Consider the following 20,553-nt stretch of genomic DNA (forward strand, 5'->3'; position numbering starts at 1 on the left):
GGGGAAGAGCCAGTAAGCCAGGGACACAAGTGAGTACGTGGGGCAACAAATGAAAAGCAGAAATGGTAGTGCAGTTAAAGGTTAAGGTAGTGAAGTCAAAAGTTAAAAATCAGGGAACCAGAGGGAGACACCAAGCATAGAAACCTGGACAGCGCCCACTGCTCCTCAAAGGCATCTAAGGAGTCAGTGGACACTGCCCAGAGAAACTCTGCCTGGAGATATGATTGGACAAGGGAATGGAAATAGGCCCCACAGTCACGGAGCACACACACCCCATCCACCTTCCTCCTCCTGGTATGATGGGTGGCCATCTTGGCCAGCACCGGGAGGAGACTGACAAAGAGGTCCCGCGACTGTGTGGGCCCACTGCATTTATCAGGAGGTGCAGGGGAAATGTGCAGCAGGAACCTCAGTAAGAGGTTCTGGAAGAGGGGCTGCAACTGGATGCACCCTACATAGATGTGCACCAGGATCTCCCTCTCACAGCAGAAGGGACATGTGCAGGGGGATTTTGTGAACCATTCCAGGTACATGCCTACGCTCATGGCTCCATGGAAGAGCTGCCAAATAATATGCCCGATGGGCCATGGAACCAGAGTGGACTACAGGCTGGCCCACTGGGGTTCCTTGCCCTCCTCCAGTGGCAGCCCTCTTGGTATCAGGTGGGACATGAGGGTGAGGAAGTGGATAGCGTGAAACAAGAGCATGTACAGATGTTTTCTGGACATAGTGCAGAGGTAAACTGGCTGCATGGTGTGGCGCATTGTGGGCAGCCAGGGAGGCTCGCAGGACGAGGGCCTGATGATGACTTCTAGAGGCCCAGGGGTGAGGGATTGCAGGAGCCGCTAGAGGAAAGCAAGAGAAGCAGGTGGCAAGGCTTCCCTCACCTCCTGAACTACATGGCAGGGGACATGCAGGGTAGACAGCCCTGTGCTCTGCCCATGAGGTCCACCCAGTACTAAGCTTATTTGTCTAGTGTGTAAAATAAAATATATATTATAGTCTCCTGAGATATGTTATGGACTGTAGAAATTAAATGCTAAATAACTTTGTAATAATGAACAGCAAATTCTGTGGGAAGCCTGTTTGAATACATTGTTAGAGAAGAATTATCCTGATGATATAGGAAATAAACTATATGCACATATAGTGCAAGGCTTTGCTGCTTTATTGTCTAGCTTTGTGCAGGAGATACTGAGAAGACTTATCTGCTGTCTTTCAAATATTAATATAATTACATATTTTCACTTTGCTGCAGTAATAAAACTAAAACAAACCCAATATGTTAAGAGAAAAAACATTTTTCTGTATCTCCATGTCTTTGAATGATATTGCTATTCTAGAAATACCACAATGGCATCTAGCAGTCCTGTTCCCAATGAATTTAGTGTGGATGCAGAATCTAGATATTTAGAAGTTCTTCGTCCAGAAATGCACAAGTTCACTAGAGGGGGAAACGAGGAAATTTGATAAGATTCCGCAAATTTCCTGTTTGTTGTTTTCTTTTTTTGTTTTGTGTGGGTTTTGAAAAATTGTTTAAGCTCCCTGTACCAGACTGTCTTTTACACACCAAAAAGAAACTGGAAAGTAATTTGGACTGTGTTTTCTAAGATACTGCAGTCTCAACAAACATTTTGTGCGGCTTGCTTCTTCTGGATCCAGTTCCTGTGAAATCAATGGGAAAACTTGCCTGACTGCAGGACAGATTCCTGTTAGAGTAAGAGTTTTGTTTGAGCTGTTAATGTAATATTGTATATATAAAACAAAAAGAAAAGAAAACATATAGAGCATATAGCTCCACGTGAATATTGAATTTTATGCTCAATTGAACTTTAAATGCATGATTATGTTAAAAAATGGTGGACCAAGTCTTCAGCAGGTTTCAGTTGGAGTAAACTTCCTTTAATATAGTTACACAGTCTACACCAGCTGAAGGTCTGTGCTGTGTTTGTGTGTGTGTGTGTGTGTGTGTGTGTGTGTACCTCTATGGATGGGGGCATACATACACACACTGAATGGGAAACATCTTTTACTTAACTCTCTTACCTATGATGTCCAATTTGCACTGCCTTAGATGTCATTCTGAGCTGTAGTGTTTGTTTGTATTCTTCACTGCCTCAGTGCTGTAGAAATGCTAATTGTCTCCATGAAAATGTAGACTGTTTACAATTGTGTGCCATTGGTTTAGATCTCTGTGAAATCTAAAAATAAAAATGTCATTTCAGTTTATAATTTGAAAGTATGGTGCATACAGATTTGACAGTTTTTTAGTATAAAAGACAGTGGTGTGTCATTCTTCAGAGAATTGACTCCTGGAGGCATGTTATTGACTTCGCTGATAACATTACTATATATTTTATACACTTAAAAATCAAGAAATGTGCATTATGCCCTGAGGGGGGATACACATTTAAATAAAGAATATAGCCATTTCCAGGGTTATCCGTTTAGATTACTGGATGCTGTTAAAACACTGTTTAGTCTAGTATATTAGCATAAAGAAAAAGCAACAATAAAACTGCTTTCTTCTATGATGGTTTGTTGTTTTTATTCCTGCTTATGAAATATACCCATTTGCAAAGTCTCCAAGTGAATGTACAGAATGTAATACAAAGTTAGCACGTTGATACAACATTAACATGGAGCTCTGTTAGACCAGGAGTCAAGGTCAGGTGGGACTTCATATTCTGGCCCACAACTGAGTGTGAGTCCTACTGATACATACTGTCAACTGATGTAAAGTGGCTGGAGGATAAACCTCGGATGACCATTTTGTCAATCTCTAATTTTCAAAATTCAGTGGATTAGCTGGAGTCTAATAGTCAAAAAATGTGTACATTCATTAAAATAGCTTGATACTACCTGCTGAAATCATAGTTCTGGAGTAAGTCTGCAAATCAAAGTGTGTATTCAACTGCAGTTGTTATGCTGTTCTCATTGTAACCCTGTTCTGTTCTATCAGTGCTGGCAGAATCCTAAAGCAAGTTTAAGTAACAACTTCTTGTGGGTAGGAATCTTGGAAGCATCTCAACTGCCTGCTGTCAAGTTAATATGGTTAAAATTGGATTGGCTGCAATAACTTATTTTTCACTTGATCTTTATAACAGTTTATAGAGAGCATGTGTAGAAGTAACCTCATAAAATTGAGAGGCAGGACCTTGGGTTTCGTTTTTGGCTCTGCCACTGGTTTTCTTTGTGATTTTTAGCAAATTCTTAACCTCTGTTCCATCCATTCCCCAGTAGTAGAATGTGGGGTGTTGCTGTATCTACCTTACAGGGTGTTGCTTGTCTTAATTTAATTACTGTAAAATACAGTGCCTTGAATAAAATGCACTAGACATGTGCAAACTATCTGTTTACTTTTATTGTTGATTTATGGACCTAGATAAAATAGTCTTAAATCCTGTCCGTGATAACAAAGATGTCTCTACTTTGGATGCAGAAACACAGTTATGTTGAAAGGCTCTGGGGATTTATCAGTTGAGTGAAAAGGGTAAAGAGGTTTAGGTTTAATGTTCTAACTCAACAGCAAAGGTCACACCATTCAAGGTCACAGGGGAACAGTGGATCCAGCTGGAACATGTAGTTTGGCTTAAAGGAGAACTGCGGCGTATATGGGGATAGGCTTGATCATTACCAATGTATTTACATAGTAAAGGACCACTGTGAATTTAAAATGCATATGCTGCAAACAAAACATTTTTGCCTATCTTAACTCTGAAATCTTTAGAAATAGAAAGTGAATGAATTTTTAGAATCAGATTTGTGTGGACTTAATGTTTTTTCCATTTTGTATTTTTCTGAGCCTGGGTTATAAAAATCAATCCAGTTTTAGTTTACATTTTCGATTCTTGGTTTTACTGTGTAGGAATACAGCTGTTTGCTTACAAACAGCTGTTTACAATGGGATTTTAGAACAAATGCTTGAAAAATGTTTTTTGGACTTAGGGTTTGTAAAAGTTTGTTCTTACATCATTTAAATTCTGAAGCCATTTAACAGCCTGTAAAACAAAATAATTGTCAAGTCTTCAATCTGGCAATGAGCTCTGGACAGACCCCTATATCTGCAGGATTGAAGCCTAAATTAGCAACCTGCCCTCCATGATATTCAGGCATCTTGTAGTATCAGTTGTAGCAGGAGAATTGCAGAATCCTGTACTCAGTTCTCAGCAGATGTGTGATGTAGAAAGAAATGTTCTCTTGTTAAAACTGTATTTAATTTGAACAGTATAGTCTGGCAACATTTTGAGATCTGAAACAGGCTTCAGTTTGCTTTAAAAGCTTTATTGTTTATCTGGGAACTTCCACCCTTTTAAGATAATTTGCATTTTTCTGGAAGGCATAGCTGGAAGTGAAAAACTGCAGGCTGAAGCTTCTCTATGTAGTTTCTCATAGTCCACATGAGCAATAAAACTGAGAGACATGAAACAGATGGGGAAGCTTGAGCCCGAGAAGAAGCAGGAGAAAACAAATGGGAAGGGAGTGGTAGTGTGGAAGATTTGGAGTGAATGAGTGCAAGAAGGGATGAGGATTGGGGGGGCTGAGGAGGAGCAAAAGAAAGAGATGGGGGGGAAGGAAAGTAAGGCTGGATCTGTTTGTTGTACAGAATAAAATACAGAGTAGTAATTCCACTGAACGGGCTCTTAAATGTCCGGTTGATGGCACAGCAGGGCTAAGGCAGGCTCCCTTCCTGCCCTGGCTCTGTGCAGCTCCTGGAAGCAGCCAGTATGTCAGGCTTCTAGGCGTAGGGTGACCACGGGGGCTCCACATGCTGCCCGCACCCTGAGCGCCAACTCCACAGCTCCCATTGGCCAGGAACAGAATTACAACCCCATACTTCAGGTATACACTATTTATGCTATTTCTAAAACAGAGAGGACCTTGCTCAAGAACTTGAATTAAAAAGTTCCCTTTTAATGGTGGCATATTGAATGAGAGTCTGGACTGTCTGCTGAATAAATGCCCATGATACAGATGAGACATTCCTTTACCTTAAACCTAAAGTCCTATCTATGCTATAAAGTCAGCTGCATTGGGGAACTTGCAGGATAATACTGCAATACAGTTGAAACAAGGTTACGCCTTAACCAGGAATTGGGAAAACAGTAAAAATAGGGACCTGTCGTGTCCACACTGTGTGAAAGAAACATGTTGGTAACTATGCTGGGAGACTACTAGGACTTCCGGTACTACATGGATGGGCACCACTGTAAGAAGTTGGGGTAGATAGATACCATGTCGTAACTAGGTCCCGCAACATGGTTGGTTTTGTAATTTAGACAAAGTCTACAGCTTTTTTTATTCGTGAATTTGTAGTCTTCACTCATTTTTCATTTCCAGCACACTTTACAATTCCTACATCATTCTCAATTTGCTGACCATTCCCCATCATATATCAAAAAAGCACTTCATTCTGCTGTATCCACTTCTTAGTAAATGCTGAATGTACATAAATGAAATGGGTGTTGCCTGTAAGCATACAGCGCCATAAAATGTATGTTAGTGAGACTGTTCGTGTTGTGAATTAGAGTACATTCAGAAAAAATGATCATAGGCTGGAGTATAAATTTGCAAATATCTGAATTGGGTACAAATTAATGATCATGATGCAGATACAGAAAGCATTCTAGATCACTTATGAGCTTAGATTGATGGCAATATTAATATTAACTAACAGCTGCTTTTGCTGTAATGAAGATATAAGATTGGAAACTGTTGGTGTGAATGCTTTTTGAATTGGATTTTATTTACTGCAACATAAAATTGACTAGACATGTTGTTTACACATGTGACAGACATGCAGCAAAGCCCACTGATCTGGCTCCGCATTGTTGTGTATCCAGATGTTTTTTAGGGCTTAGTGTAGCAAATGTTCTTTCATTGCTTTAGCTGTCGATACTGACATCTGCCTTAGCATTTCCCTAAGCCATAATTTTAACATTACTTACAGTTTCTGACTCATCATCTATCTGCCATTAGTCTTTTATCAAATATCATTTAAAATATCATTTAAAAGCATGAAGACTCATTCCCCTATTTAATCCCTTTTGGGAAAGCAGAGGGGAAACAAAGCCTTGGCTGGGATGATTTGATTGGGGATTGGTCCTGCTTTGAGCAGGGGGTTGGACTAGATGACCTCCTGAGGTCCCTTCCAACCCTGATATTCTATGATTCTATGATTAACCTAATTGAGGGAGGGAGGTAGATGACAAGGATTGCTTGTCATTGCCCTTATTTTTTGGGTTATAATTCAGCCATAAAATATTTGCCATGAGCTAATATTTGCCATGGAATTTTGCAGGTCACTTGTTCATAATGTGAACTGTAGTGCTTGTGAGTACTCTGGGTGAAGAGGAACCAAAATGAGTCCTTCATTTTTAAATGTTCTTTCTTGTGCATGTTCGCTACATATTTTTCCCTGATGAAAATGTTAGAAGGATTTTAATCATGTAGATTTAGCGAATCATAGATTGAGGGAAGAAGTCTAATCAGCTTGGAATGTATGTAAATATAGTTGAGTTGATAGTTATTAATTACTTTTTAGAAAGTCTCTAAATTCTACACATTAGCAGCCAATAGCACAGAAGCAGCTATTAGTTTTTCTTTACTACTGTAAGAGTTATTGTTTAAAGTGCTCAAATGAAAGTTTTAAAATAGAAATCAGAGCTGGAAGAGACAGAGACCAGATTTTTCAACCGTGAGTGCCTAACATTAGATTGTTAGTTACGTAGATTATAAGTCATTTGGGGCCAGCGATCATCCTTTTATTCTGTGTTAGTACAGCACCTACCACAATGAGGTCTTGGTCCATGACTAGGCCTTCTAGGTGTTACCACAATATAAACAATAAATAATAAGAGTATAAATCCACCGGTGGGCACTTAAGCAAGTTACCTGATTTTCAGAGGTTCTAAGCATATACTTCTGCCACTGAAGTGCTCAGCATTTCTAATATTTATATAGCCCTTTTAATCTTTCTTTCTCAGTAGAGCTGGTCAGAAAATGGGATTTTTTTTTTTTCTGGAGAAAATTTTGACTTCTCAAAAAATCTAAAAAATTTCATCGGAAAACTGGAAGTTTTAAGGTTCTGGGGTTTGGATTTCTCAATGAAAACCTGGACTCTTTTTCTGATCTGTTTTTACCTCGCAGATCTTTTAGATATTTCAGTTGTCGCTCGTGAGGACATACTGGACTCGCCTTATCCCTTGCTTTCTTTTCCAGGAGCAGGTTCAATTACTGCGTGCTAAAGATTGTGCCTGAATCAGAACCTCACGTCCAAACACTTCTGAACTTTGTGGAGATTTGGATTCAGATTTGGATCTGAAGACTGTCACTTGGGCCTGTCATTATTTCATTATGGGTTTTCATTTTTCCTATCCTCTTCTCTCCCACCCCCATATTCTTGCCTTTCGTTATCTGTTACATTACTGTGTTCTTTTTGGTTTGTACGTTGTAGCGATGTGGTCCACCTGATTCAATTTCTCAGAGTCTCTCCTGCTTCTGCAAAATGGAAAGCAGCATGTGAATATGTAACTCTCCTAATTCTCACAGAAGAATGGGAGCATTGCACTTCTATTTTGCGTTAGTAGCTATTTTGTGTGTAGTTGATGCAGCTTGCTTTTAGAAATGCCCGCTTCTCTTACTGGAACCAGTCAGTGTGTAGACTCTCAATTCTGTCTTCTTCTTTGAACTTTCTTCAGGAACTCACCATTTCATAAATCACTAGGTTTGTTGGACTCCTGCTGTTATATTCTCTAATTTGCGTTTGCAATCACTCGCAGACGCAAAGCTGTATTACCATTCCCAATCAAAAACTTCAAGGTTCTTGATCAAGGTCTTCAACCAGCTCTCAAAAAGACTGATGCCCAAATCAGTCTATTTTCCCCAACCACTCAAGGTACAGAATCTAGCCTTTCTTCTGTAAATGCTCAGGAATAACCCACGTGGGAGCTCATCTGTTTGCTGTCTTTCTAAGAAAGTTCTCCTTCTCGTAGTTTGTTACAGTTTTTTTGATTCTCAGCTTTGCTCTGTCACTGGTTTCTGTTTGCCCTCTCAGCACCTAACTGTCTCACTCAAAGCAAATTCCTTTTTAATAAGAATCACCGTTTCCTCCGCTAGGCTCTGAGTGACTCTATGTGAATTCCTGTTGACATTTATGTTGTTACTATGTATTGAGAAACAAAAAGAATAGTACCCGGAAGCAGTAGTTGCTATGACTTTTGAGCAACAAAGTTGTATAGACAGACGATGTAATTTATTTTTTTGATTTTGTGAAATGGAAATGAGAAAATACAAATCCTGACATTACAAATATTACTAGTACAATTGGATAAGTTGGAGTACAGAGAGGCAGTATCATATCTCTATTAGAGGTGGACTCAAGAGGCAAAATTCTGATCTGGATTGAGATTTCCAACACCCTGCACTAATCAGAAGTGTTCAGGTGTATGGGTTTGATTCAGGCTCATCTCTTATTTCTGTAAACTGACATGGCTTGCAAATTTCATGCAGAAGATTTCATAAACTTGCAATCCCACTGTGTACACATTTGAGGAATATAGGTTTTATTACACTTGTAAATTTCTCCTAATTTTATGCAGATACTCACATGCGCAGGTACTGAGGCATGAACATAAATTTAACCTTAAACTTACTTGTGAGTGTTTGTTTATTTTTTTCTTTTCGGTCACGTGAATTTCAAATTTTCACTTCTGTCTTTTCAGGTCAGGATCGCAGTGAAGCCACTTTAATAAAGAGGTTTAAAGGTGATGGTGTCCGATACAAAGCAAAACTGATTGGGATAGATGAGGTTTCTGCAGCGCGAGGAGACAAGTTATGCCAAGATTCCATGATGAAACTCAAGGTGCAGTGTAACTTTTAATGTTTAAGTGTTATAGAATCAAGTGGGGAGAATTTCAGATTGAACTCTGTCATTTTACTTCCATGGCATTGGATCAGATTCCCTTTCACTTAGAGCACTGTACACACAGGTGTCATGAAATAGAATTTGGATAGTTCTGTACAAGGTCCTGACTCTGATGTTGATAAGTTGGGAGTTGCTTCCCATTCTGATGTTAAAAGAAAAGGAGTACTTGTGGCACCTTAGAGACTAACCAATTTATTTGAGCATGAGCTTTCGTGAGCTACAGCTCACTTCATCGGATGCAATTGAGCTGTAGCTCACGAAAGCTCATGCTCAAATAAATTGGTTAGTCTCTAAGGTGCCACAAGTACTCCTTTTCTTTTTGCGAATACAGACTAACACGGCTGTTACTCTGAATTCTGATGTTAGGAATCCAAGATGGCTCTAGCAGTGGTTTTGGCTCTAACCTAGACTTTTAATCTAACTTCCTCCTTTCCTCCCGTGTCCCCTCTCCCCCCAATACCCCACCTAAAATATGGGGGCTTAGATTTGAGGTGTTGTCCCATCTCTAGTTTTTATAGTCAGAAAAACACAATAAATAGTGTCCATAATGTGGTAGGCACTTTACGGAACTAGAAAAGACAGTCCCTGCCCTGATGTACAATCTAGATGGATAACAGACAAGCTGAAGGAAAGGAGCAGGAGGTGACATAAAGCAGCATGAATGAGTAGTGAAGTGCAACACACATCTCGTGGTCCAGCAATTTTGTAAATATTTCCTTATAAGTAGATTGAAAAAGAGCTACGAGCATTTGGTAATGGGGTGAAAGGGGGAATCTGTTTTAAAGGAGGGCCCTTAATTTCTCAAAACAGCATCTGCCACAAAACTCTAATCTGATTTATCTGCATGTAGGCCCTTTTCCATTCATTGCTTGGTTCCATCTGCCAACAAGCTGTGTGGGAGACCTGTGGTTATTAGGACACCGGGCTAGGCTTTTTTGATCTTTCTCCGACAGGAATGCCATTTCCATATCTCCAAGATGCTTGATTCCTGTTAGCGTAATGGAGAGACTTACCTAAGTAATGTGAGGCAATTAGCTCCATCCAGAGCTGGTGGTCTCACAAATGCATATACTTGTCTTTTGAGCTAAGCTCCTAGCTCTCACCATGTAACGTGAGGGAATCATTCCTCTTCATTTTAATATTCATGTCCTTCTGCTGAAGTATTATGTTACCTTCGACATTCTGGTCAAGCTCCAGTAAAGCCACCCTGGTCTAGTGGTCGAGTGGGGAACTTGGGAACCAGCAACTCCTGAGTTTTAGCACTGGCTCTGACATTAAGTGGCTGTATGGCCTTGGGCAGGTCACTTAACCTTTCTGTGTATCAGTCTCCTTATCTGTAAAATGGGGATAATAATACTGACTTCATTCCTGAGTTATGAGGATTAATTAGTTAATGTTTGTAAAGCATTTTGAAGATGCAAAGCATTAGGCTAAGCATTTTTATTTATTCACAAATGTAATTTGTGACACTGAATCCTAGGCTGATAGCATTGGTAACTGATAGAAGTAGGACTCTGAAGATGGAAAGAGAAGTTGCTAGGTGAATGCCAGGTTATGTTTCAGCTATAATAATATACAGAATTCACAAACAGCAAGTCCACCCACTGGACAGAAGAATCCAATAATAGGGTAAGTCCACTACACAAAAGGAGAATAAACAGAAAAGGCACCACATTTTCCAGTCCAGGCTATTGTGAACTTGTAAAGAAAATCTTTCTTTAAAAATGAAAGGTCAGTTGGCTCATTCTGTTCCATGAAAGAGAGAGCCTTTTCCCTCTTGCCTTATTAAAAAACTAAGCAAGAAAAAATAAATTTGCAGAGCGAAAAAGCCTCCTAGAAATCACAGGTTATCCTCAGCTCAAATAAGAACAAATTCCAAGGAGGACTGTATGGCTCAGGGAATTGGTAAGTTTCTGTGTGGATCATGCATCGAACAGGCTGTGAGGAACATGAAGAAAATTAGTATCGGGGGGGGAAAGGGCAGAAGACGATGGTGAGGGGGAGGCTCAACCTGGATTGGCCTTTAAATTGTGGCTGCATATAGTAAGGAAGAGCTTGGGCTTGATTTTGAGAAGTGCTGAGCATGCCCAGAAGCCAGAGAGAAGCATCAGGTGCTCAGCTCCTCTGAAGTGATGCCCCCGCTTTTTGATGTGTGGGCACCTACCAGAAAATAAAACAAAAAGTAGTGAAATCAACCCAACCATTCTTTGTCTCAACAGGGAATTGTTGCTGCGGCTCGTTCGAAAGGAGAACATAAACAGAAAATATTTTTAACTGTCTCCTTTGGAGGAATCAAAATCTTTGATGAAAAGACAGGAGTAAGTAAAATAATCACATGATGAAACAAACTTGAATCTCGTGATGGATGTATCCATAAAAGCTTTTCCTAGCTGGGCAGTAATATCAGACTAACATGGGAACACATAAAGCATCTGACAAACTTGATAAAGCTTTATCATATATCAAAGCAAGCCGTTAGTTGACTCAGGTGCAAGAGAATTACACTAGAGTTTGTTATAGAGCCTGATCCTGAGTACCTCAGTGAACTAATAACATGAATTATGTTACTCTTGTGCCTACATGTTCTCTGGTTTGGGCCCATAAGGTATTGTGGATGGAGGAGTCAAATAACTGCTCTACATTCAGATCATGTTGGTTTAGGCTGAAGAGGTGAGGGTGAATATGCTGGTCTTTTGGCAGCCTTGATGTAGTACATACTAAAGAGCTCCTGTGATAAGTTGTTTGCACTTCACATTTAACCTGCTTTAAAATTGTTAAAATATAATGGAAGAAAATACCATCAATTTGCTTGGGAGGAAAATGCAGCTGTGTGTTGTAGTTCTAGCAAAAAGAACAGTTCATGTTCCTCCTCATTATATGATACTATTTGATGTTATCAATAATTATATTCCCTAGTTTCAGAAAGCAGAAGTAAAGGTTCTTACAGCAAAGAAATGTGAATATAAAGAACCTGCTTATAAAGACAGTTGGCCACAACCAGAAAAGATTGACCATTGTCAGAGAATTATCTCTGTGTAGGAGATATCAAAGCAAATAGCATTGTGCTCACAAATAAGAATATGGTAGCTATGGAAATATTAGGTAAATAATAACATGATATGCTTTGGGTCCTACAGTAATCGCAAAGGTTTACGTTCTGTGCCCTGCGCGTAGCTAGAGGAGCGGGATGAGGACTGGGCAAGGACGAGGAAGGAATTCTCCTTCCCCTATGAGGCCACCAAGGATACAGCTACACTGTAGCCGGGAACATTCTTCTCAATTCGGGTACCCCAACATGCGCTAGCTGTCCACAAGCTAGCCCATTAAAAATAGCAATGTAGCAACTTAGGTTAACTGCCTGACTTACATACCCGGGGACTGGGTAGGCTTTTACTCAGGTGGCTAGTCCAAGCCACCTCCTGTGCTAGCCTTTGCTATGCTGATATTTGTAACATGTTGGCTCAAGCAGAGCTAGTGTGTGTCTGTCTGCCTGAGCTAGGAAACGCACTGCCATCTGCAACGTAGACATAGTTACTGTGTCTGTAGACTGGCTCCATGGAGGCTTCTCCAGCCCAGTAGCTGCAGTACCGGGCTGGCGCATCCACTTTTCACCATGGCGGACTCCCCTTCTTTCCCCCCAGACCCTACCCCCTGGCCAGGCCAGAGTGGATCCCAGCCAAAGAACCGGGCAGTTGTGGGAGCCATGTGGACCCACCACCTGCCCGCGGTACAGGGGGGGCTCATAGCAGTGCTCGGCTGTGTCCCCGCCCCCTGGGCTGCCCAGGGCAGATGAAGGTGGAGGGTGTGCGACTCCGCACCAGCTCACCACAGCTGCCCGCTCAGCTTTGTCCCCGACCTGGCTCCGGCCGGGGGGGCCCTCAGAGCCACAGCCCAGCCATGGTAAGAGCCATGGACTCTCTACCTGCCCATCGTGTGGGAGGCCTGGGGAGCAGTGCCAGGGGCTGCTCTCAGCCCCCACCCCTTCCTCAGGCAGGGGGGGCAGGCTCCCTGGCCCCACTCTAGCTTCCGGCTTGACTGGGGGTAGGGCCTCCAGGGGAACAGGCGGGGCGGGTCCTAAGGGGAGCGATGTTGGGGTGAAGAGGAGACTGGGGGGCGGCTCCCCTACTTCTTTGAAGGCTCCGACACCCTTGAGCAGGATCCTTGTCACAAACCTGCACCCCATCCGCAGGTCCAGCTCTGACCCCCTCTGCACTGGAATCAGGATTCCTCGTCCACGCTGCCTATGCGCAGAAGAGGGTCATTGAAAGCAAAGAAGAAACAGGCTCCCTGGTTTCATTTCAGGTGCCTGGATCCAATGCAGCCTGCAGCAGCCCAGAATGGCAGTTGCAGGGAACATGGGGCCCAGCCCTGGCCAGAGCACGGCCAGTGTGGATGGAGTCTTCAGATAATTTAACTGCCTAAAGCAAGTCTCAATGGAGCATGAGCCAACTGCTGTTTTTCCAAAGCTCATCACTTGGCCAAGGGTGGGTGGATTTCCACAGAGATGGCCACAGACACATCCCTGGCACAAAGGCCCCTGCTTTCCAAATTTCAAATCCCTGCTCCGAAACTTAAGGGGTCACCCATAATTTTTTAGCATGTGCAAGCCAGTGTGTTTTTCCCATGGCTTTGTTCTCAGAAACAGCTGGGCCATTTTGGCTGTGGTTTTCCCCAGATAATCAGACTGAGGCAAACGCTCAGCTTGTGAAATTGTAACCCAAGAGGTTAACGTTAGGCCAGGTTATAAGCAACTGAAAACAGGGTCTTATAATGGTAAGTGTTGGCCCACCTTAATAATAGGTCGTGGTTCCAACCCCACCTATAATAACTAGGGCTGTTAAACGATTAAAACAATTAATCGTGATTAATCGCGCAATTAATCGCACTGTTAAACAATAATAGAATACAATATAATTTAAATATTTTGGATGCTTTCTACATTTTCAAATATATTGATTTCAGTTACAACACAGAATGCAAAGTGTACAGTCCTCACTTTATATTTATTTTTGTTACAAATATTTTCACTGTAAAAAAACACAAGAAATAGTTTTTTCAGTTCACCTAATACAGTTACTGTAGTGCAATCTCTTTATCATGAAAGTTGAACTCACAAATGTAGAATTATGTACAAAAAGCCTATATTCAAAAATAAAACAATGTAAAACTTTAGAGTCTGCACATCCACTCAGTCCTATTTCTTGTTCAGCCAATCACTTAGACAAACAAGTTTGTTTACATTTGCAGGAGATAATGCTGCCCGCTTCTTGTTTACAGTGTCACCTGAAAGTGAGTCAGATGTTCGCATGGCACTGCTGTAGACAGCATCGCAAGATATTTACATGCCAGATGCGCTAAAGATTCATATGTCCCTTCATGCTTCAACCACCATTTCAGAGGACATGCGTCCATGCTGATGATGGGTTCTGCTTGATAACAACCCAGAGCAGTGCGGACCAAAGCATGTTCATTTTCATCATCTGAGTCAGATGCCACCAGCAGAACGCTGATTTTCTTTTTTGATGGTTCGGGTTCTGTAGTTTCCGCATCAGAATGTTGTTTTTTTAAGACTTCTGAAAGCGTGCTCCACACCTCATCCCTCTCAGATTTTGGAAGGCACTTCAGATTCTTAAACCTTGTGTCAAATGCTGTAGCTATTTTTAGAATTCGCACATTGGTACCTTCTTTGTGTTTTGTCAGATCTGTTCTTAAAATGAATAACATGTGCTGAGTTATCATTCGAGATTACTAAAACATGAAATATATGGCAGAATGCAGGTAAAACCGAGCTGGAGACATACAGTTCTCCCCCAAAGAGTTCAGTCACAAATTTAATTAGCGCATTTTTTTTTTTAATGAGCATCATCAGCATTGGAAGCATGTCCTCTGGAATGGTGGCCGAAGCATGAAGGGGCGTATGAACGGTTAGCGTATCTGGCACATAAATACCTTGTAATGTCGGCTACAAAAGTTCCGTGCAAACTCCTTTTCTCACTTTCTGGTGACATTGTAAATAAGAAGTGGGTAGCATTATCTCCTGTAAATGTAAACAAACTTGGTTGTCTTAACGATTGGCTGAACAAGAAGTACGACTGAGTGGACTTGTAGGCTCTAAAGTTTTGAATTGTTTTGTTTTTGAGTGCAATTATGTACCAAAAAAACCTACATTTGTAAGTTGCACTTTCACAATAAAGAGATTGTACTACAGTATTTGTATGAGGTGAATTGAAAAATACTGTTTCTTTTGTTCATCATTTTTACAGTGCAAATATTTGTAATAAAAATCATACTATAAAGTGAGCACTGTACACTTTGTATTCTGTGATGTAACTGAAATCAATATATTTGAAAATGTAGAAAAACATCCAAAAATATTTAATAAATTTCAGTTGGTATTCTGTTGTTTAACAGTGTGATTAAAATGGAAATTAATTTTGTTGAGTTAATCGCGTGAGTTAACTGCGATTAATTGACAGCCCTAATACACCTCTACCCTGATATAACGCTGTCCTCAGGAGCCAAAAAATCTTAGTGCGTTATAGGTGAAACCGCGTTATATCGAACTTGCTTTGATCCACCAGAGCGCGCAGCCCCCCCCCCCCCCCCCCCCCCCCGAGCGCTGCTTTACCGCGTTATATCCGAATTCGTGTTATATCAGGTCGCATTATATTGGGGTAGAGGTGTAATAACAAATCTCCCTATGTACTGGTTCAGTTTGGTGATTTGTCTCCATGATGCTTTTGGTAGCACAGGAGACAAGGATTTAAGAGTGACCTAGTGTTTTTCTCATGTGGCCTCATGAGTAGTGCGGAGGATAGAGAAAGGGTGGACGTAATCATTTTGGCAGTTGTGATCGGAGAGCTGTATAGTAATTGAGGTTTAGTGATTGGAGAGCTAAATTCAGCTCTGAGTAGCTGGATTCTGCTGCCATAACGCAAGGTTCGAGGCCCCTGATAGTGAAAAATCTCCTCAGAGAGGAAACTGGGTTGAAGCAAGACACTCATAACTCCTTCAGTGTGGGATCCTGTGAGCCTAAGCCGCCACAGCTGGGGAAACCATGGTTGCTTGGTTGTAACTGATCTGCACTGCCATGTGGATGGGAAGGAAGAGCCAATGCAGAGAGTGATTACATGCAGATTGCACAGGCATCTGTTGCCTGAGGCAGATTCCCCTGCCATCCATGTGGAACACAGAGATCTGTGGAGCTTAGGGACAGAACCTCCTGTTCATTCCACAGGGGAGAAAACAGTATGGGCAAAGTTTCCTTTTCCCAAGCCCTCTCCTCCAGGTATTCCCTGGGAGAGGATGCTTTCAGCCTCCCTAATTACATTTGCTACCTTGGGCCCCATTACTCATTTGTTTGGAAAGGTTATTTAGTTCTCCAAAATGTCAGTCCTTGGCTCTTGTCATTAGCTTGTGTTGCTCTTACATGAGCTGTGGTGGCAGCTGATCAGATCTCAGACAAAAAGGAGAAAACGGTCAGGAAAAATGTGTGCTTCTGTATGGTTAGTGTCTTATTGGTTCATATTGGATTTTAATTTATCAGAGTAAAATATCAATTTGAAGCTCAAAACTAGCACTTTTTTTTAAATTGGCAACTCCAGTGCCAATTCCATACAGATGATTTAGAGGAACTGCTCCATAATCCATTATAGATGAAAGGCTGTATTTGGATTACTATTGGAAATCTTGCATATGATTGTCTGTGCATTATAACTGACTTCAGTATGGTCCAGACCTAATGTTCATTGAAGAATATTGATGTTAATATCACAGAATTCCAGCAATCTGGATTTTCTCCCTCCAAGTAATCGTATTCCAGGAGGGGGTTGAGGTAGGGTAGGATATCATTTGGGAAGAATTTCTCTCGCCAAGGAAAAATAAGAGAAGAATTTGTAAGGAGTTTGCGATGTAAATGTGGAATAATTTAGTACATTTATAGCATTACAGAAGAAGTTCTATAAATAACACTAATAACACCTCTCTGCTATGCCTCTTCTATTTATATCCCTTGGACCAACCTAAACAGCTTCTCTCCCATCTTGAAACTCATACTTTTCAAATATTTGTCAGTGGTTAGCATGTGCCTCCCTGTAAGGCTGTGTCCTTTGCTGAGATACTCACAGCATCTAATTTCCTTTAACAACCTGCAATCAAGCATGTCACTAGTCTACACTGCAATGTAAGCCCACGTTAGTGGGACTCAAGTCAGCTGACCCATGTTAGGGAACCCGGGGCTTGAGCGTCTACATTGTATTTTAAACCTATGTTAAGACTTTTCTAACCCATGCTCAAACCTAGTGCTCCGGCATCCACACTGGAGTGCACAGACCCGAGTCAAAGTAACCAGATCCTGGTTAGGGATCCAGGAGGCGAAAGGCGGAAGGGAAGGTGCCTTGAAAAAAATGCATAGTCCGGATAAACACAGCAGGGCCACAGCAAAATACCTGGTAGGTGGCCCCGAACCTCCCCTGAATCCCATGAAAACAAACCCAGTTCCTCCTGTGGTGGCCTGAAGTAAAAGTAAAATAAAAAGCCCTTTAGCAAGCAATAGCAATTACTAATCTCAGAATATAATATTGTTGTTGTAACCTCCTAAACCAGGCAAACAACATCCATAATGAAAGCCAGGGAGGGCTGGAACAAAACAACTAATCATTTTAAAAATTGTTGTATGTTTCCCCAATAGATGCATTTACGTTGTTGCTTTTTCCCCCTTTTCCTCTGTTAACAAAACAAGGCAGTAATAGCAAAAGCCCAGAAACACCCCAAACAAAAGTGGTGGAACTGCTCTTGCTGCTTAAAGACTTCAAAATTTGTCAGGGCAAAACAACGTATGTATGGTGGCATTTCTCTCTGAAAATCCTAGGGTTCCCGATGTTTTGGACCTCCTTTGTTCATTTTACCACTGTTCAAAATTAACCATGGTTTAAAAAAAAAAAGTCAATTATTCATTGGCAGGGAAGGGCAATTGTGGCTTAGCTTCCTAAAAATGTGGCCTCACATATTATCCAGGATTTGGTGGTCCATCGCGACGTGTGGGAGGTGGCTCCCCCAATAACACAATTAAGCGGTATGTGCTAACCACGGCCACTAGCCATCAGCAGGTATGGATTGCAAAGGGCAACACCTGGCAATTGTGGCCTATGGAGCCCCCCCAAATAATGTGTAAAAAAAAAAAAAAGGGGGGGGCGATGCCAGGCCACTTTTATGAGATGGGTCAACACATCTGCTGGGAAGGGGAGGCTTTGGAATGCGCCCCCACGAAGGCCCATGTGTTTACCAATACCTCTGCGTGTGTTTGGAAAACCACCGACCCTAAGGTGCCCCTTAATTTGCTGTTACAGTCTCAGGCACAAAATTTTTCGGTGCATTGGCCCGCAGTTACGCAAAGTATGCTTAATATCTCTAACTGTGTTGTGTTTAATTTTTCATGAATTGCACCCAATGTTTTCCTGCCCTTGTCGCGCACCCAGGAACAACTGACCGTATTCCAAACGAATGCCTTCTCCTTTACGGTGTTGCAATACACGTTTAATCTGAAAAAAGCTGCCTTTGTCACAGCCATTCGGCCGGGGCATTTATGTCAACAGGGGGATGTGTTATGCTATGTTACTACTGCAGCCAAAAGCCACTACTGGCTAGCGTATGCAATTGTTGCCACCCTAACAATCTTGTTTGTGCTATATTGCTGTTTATGTAGGTGGCCAACCGTAACCCTAGCCACCGTGTCAGAGGGAGGGTGGAAACCTAAGTGGTGTCCCCTCACAACAAAATGTTGATTCGGGGTCAAGGGGGGGAATGTCACAACCTCAGGGGTTCCCCTGGGGAAGGCAGATCAGCACTGCATGTTGCTAACGCTGTTGCAAGCATCGCAAAGCATTTTGGGGAGGATCAAAGGTGTGAGTGAAGAGTGAAAGATTCTTTTGCAGGCTGCAAGAGACCAAAGGGGGAAGGAGAAAGAGAGCAAAGGACGGGTTAACTCAACACTGCAGCTAGCAAGCTCAGTCCAAAGCTGGCCCCAGTCCAGACCCTGGCCCTTGTCCAAGGTCACGGCGCTAGATGAGAAGTTTATCTCTCACCCAGCCACAGCCAGCCAAGAAAAAACCAGGGCTGCAGAGATGAAAAACACAGGTGAAACAATGAAGGCCATTGTGTTTTGGGAAAGCAAAAAAACCCACAAAAAGCTGGTTTGGACTGGCACAAAGAGCACCAGAAACAGAAGTCGCGGAATGAAACGCCCAAAGAAACCCATAACTTAAAACCCTTCTGAGAGCTGGAGTAATTCAGAGATCACAGCAAACCCTGGACGACCCATGCACGGGAGAAGAACTCCCGTCCACCCCTCCCCCTCTTCTTTTTACGTTACACACAGGCTTGGCCAGCCTCGGGTAGTGTGGGTGTGACTATGAAAGTGGGTTAGGGCTTCGGGCACTAACGCTTTCTTCCTTCCTTTGAGTGACGTGGGGAACCCCCCCTCCGCCCTCCCCCCCCCACCCCCCCCGCAGCACTCTCCCCCGTTATTTTATTATTTTATCAATAAAGCTTTAACACTCAGTTACATGGTGTGTTCCGTCATCTCCCTAAAGATCCTGCGGCCTCAGCTTGATCACCTGACGCCCCAGGCAGATTGGTAACATAAATCTGTCACAGAGGTACCTCTGTTTACATCACATGGGGATTTGGCTCTCTATTTATATGCAGCAGTCTACATTGCACCTTGATTTTTATAAGACTACTTACAAAATCATTCCCTGTGATCATCTGAGGAACAGTAATCTTTATTTATTGAAGGATGACCCAGCACTCTCACAGATCTTGGGAGACAGGCCAGTCCTTGCCTACAGACAACCCCCCAACCTGAAGCGAATACTCACCAGCAACCACATACCACACAACAGAATCACTAACCCAGGAACCTATCCTTGCAACAAAGCCCGTTGCCAACTGTGCCCACATATCTATTCAGGGGACACCATCACAGGGCCTAATAACATCAGCCACACTATCAGAAGCTCGTTCACCTGCACATCTACCAATGTGATATATGCCATCATGTGCCAGCAATGCCCCTCTACCATGTACGTTGGTCAAACTGGACAGTCTCTACGTAAAAGAATAAATGGACACAAATCAGATGTCAAGAATTATAACATTCATAAACCAGTCGGAGAACACTTCAATCTCTCTGGTCACGCGATTACAGACATGAAAGTTGCGATATTACAACAGAAAAACTTCAAATCCAGACTCCAGCGAGAGACTGCTGAATTGGAATTCATTTGCAAATTGGATACAATTAACTTAGGCTTGAATAGAGACTGGGAGTGGCTAAGTCATTATGCAAGGTAACCTATTTCCCCTTGTTTTTTCCTACACCTTCTCCCCCCTTCCTCAGACGTTCTTGTTAAACCCTGGATTTGTGCTGGAAATGGCCCACTTTGATTATCATACACATTGTAAGGAGAGTCATCACTTTAGATAAACTATTACCAACAGAAGAGTGGGTTTGTGTGTGTGTTGGGGGGTGGGGGGGGGTGGGGAGAAAACCTGGATTTGTGCTGGAAATGGCCCACCTTGATTATCATACACATTGTAAGGAGAGTGGTCACTTTAGATAAGCTATT

At 42.1% G+C, this 20,553-nt stretch overlaps 1 protein-coding gene across 13 annotated transcripts in view; it reads left to right on the forward strand.

The window, feature by feature from the left end:
* The window catches only part of DAB1 (DAB adaptor protein 1), a 667,553-nt gene that overhangs the window by 565,356 nt on the left and 81,644 nt on the right, over positions 1-20,553 (forward strand). For all 13 annotated transcript variants that reach the window (XM_043520670.1, XM_043520671.1, XM_043520678.1 and 10 more), the window contains 2 exons: positions 8,724-8,863; positions 11,146-11,244. In XM_043520670.1, coding sequence (XP_043376605.1) covers positions 8,724-8,863; positions 11,146-11,244 — 239 coding nt within the window. The remainder of the gene's footprint in view (positions 1-8,723; positions 8,864-11,145; positions 11,245-20,553) is intronic.

The sequence above is a fragment of the Chelonia mydas genome, chromosome 8 (assembly GCF_015237465.2).
Source record: "Chelonia mydas isolate rCheMyd1 chromosome 8, rCheMyd1.pri.v2, whole genome shotgun sequence".
In the NCBI taxonomy this organism is placed as follows: domain Eukaryota; kingdom Metazoa; phylum Chordata; order Testudines; family Cheloniidae; genus Chelonia; species Chelonia mydas.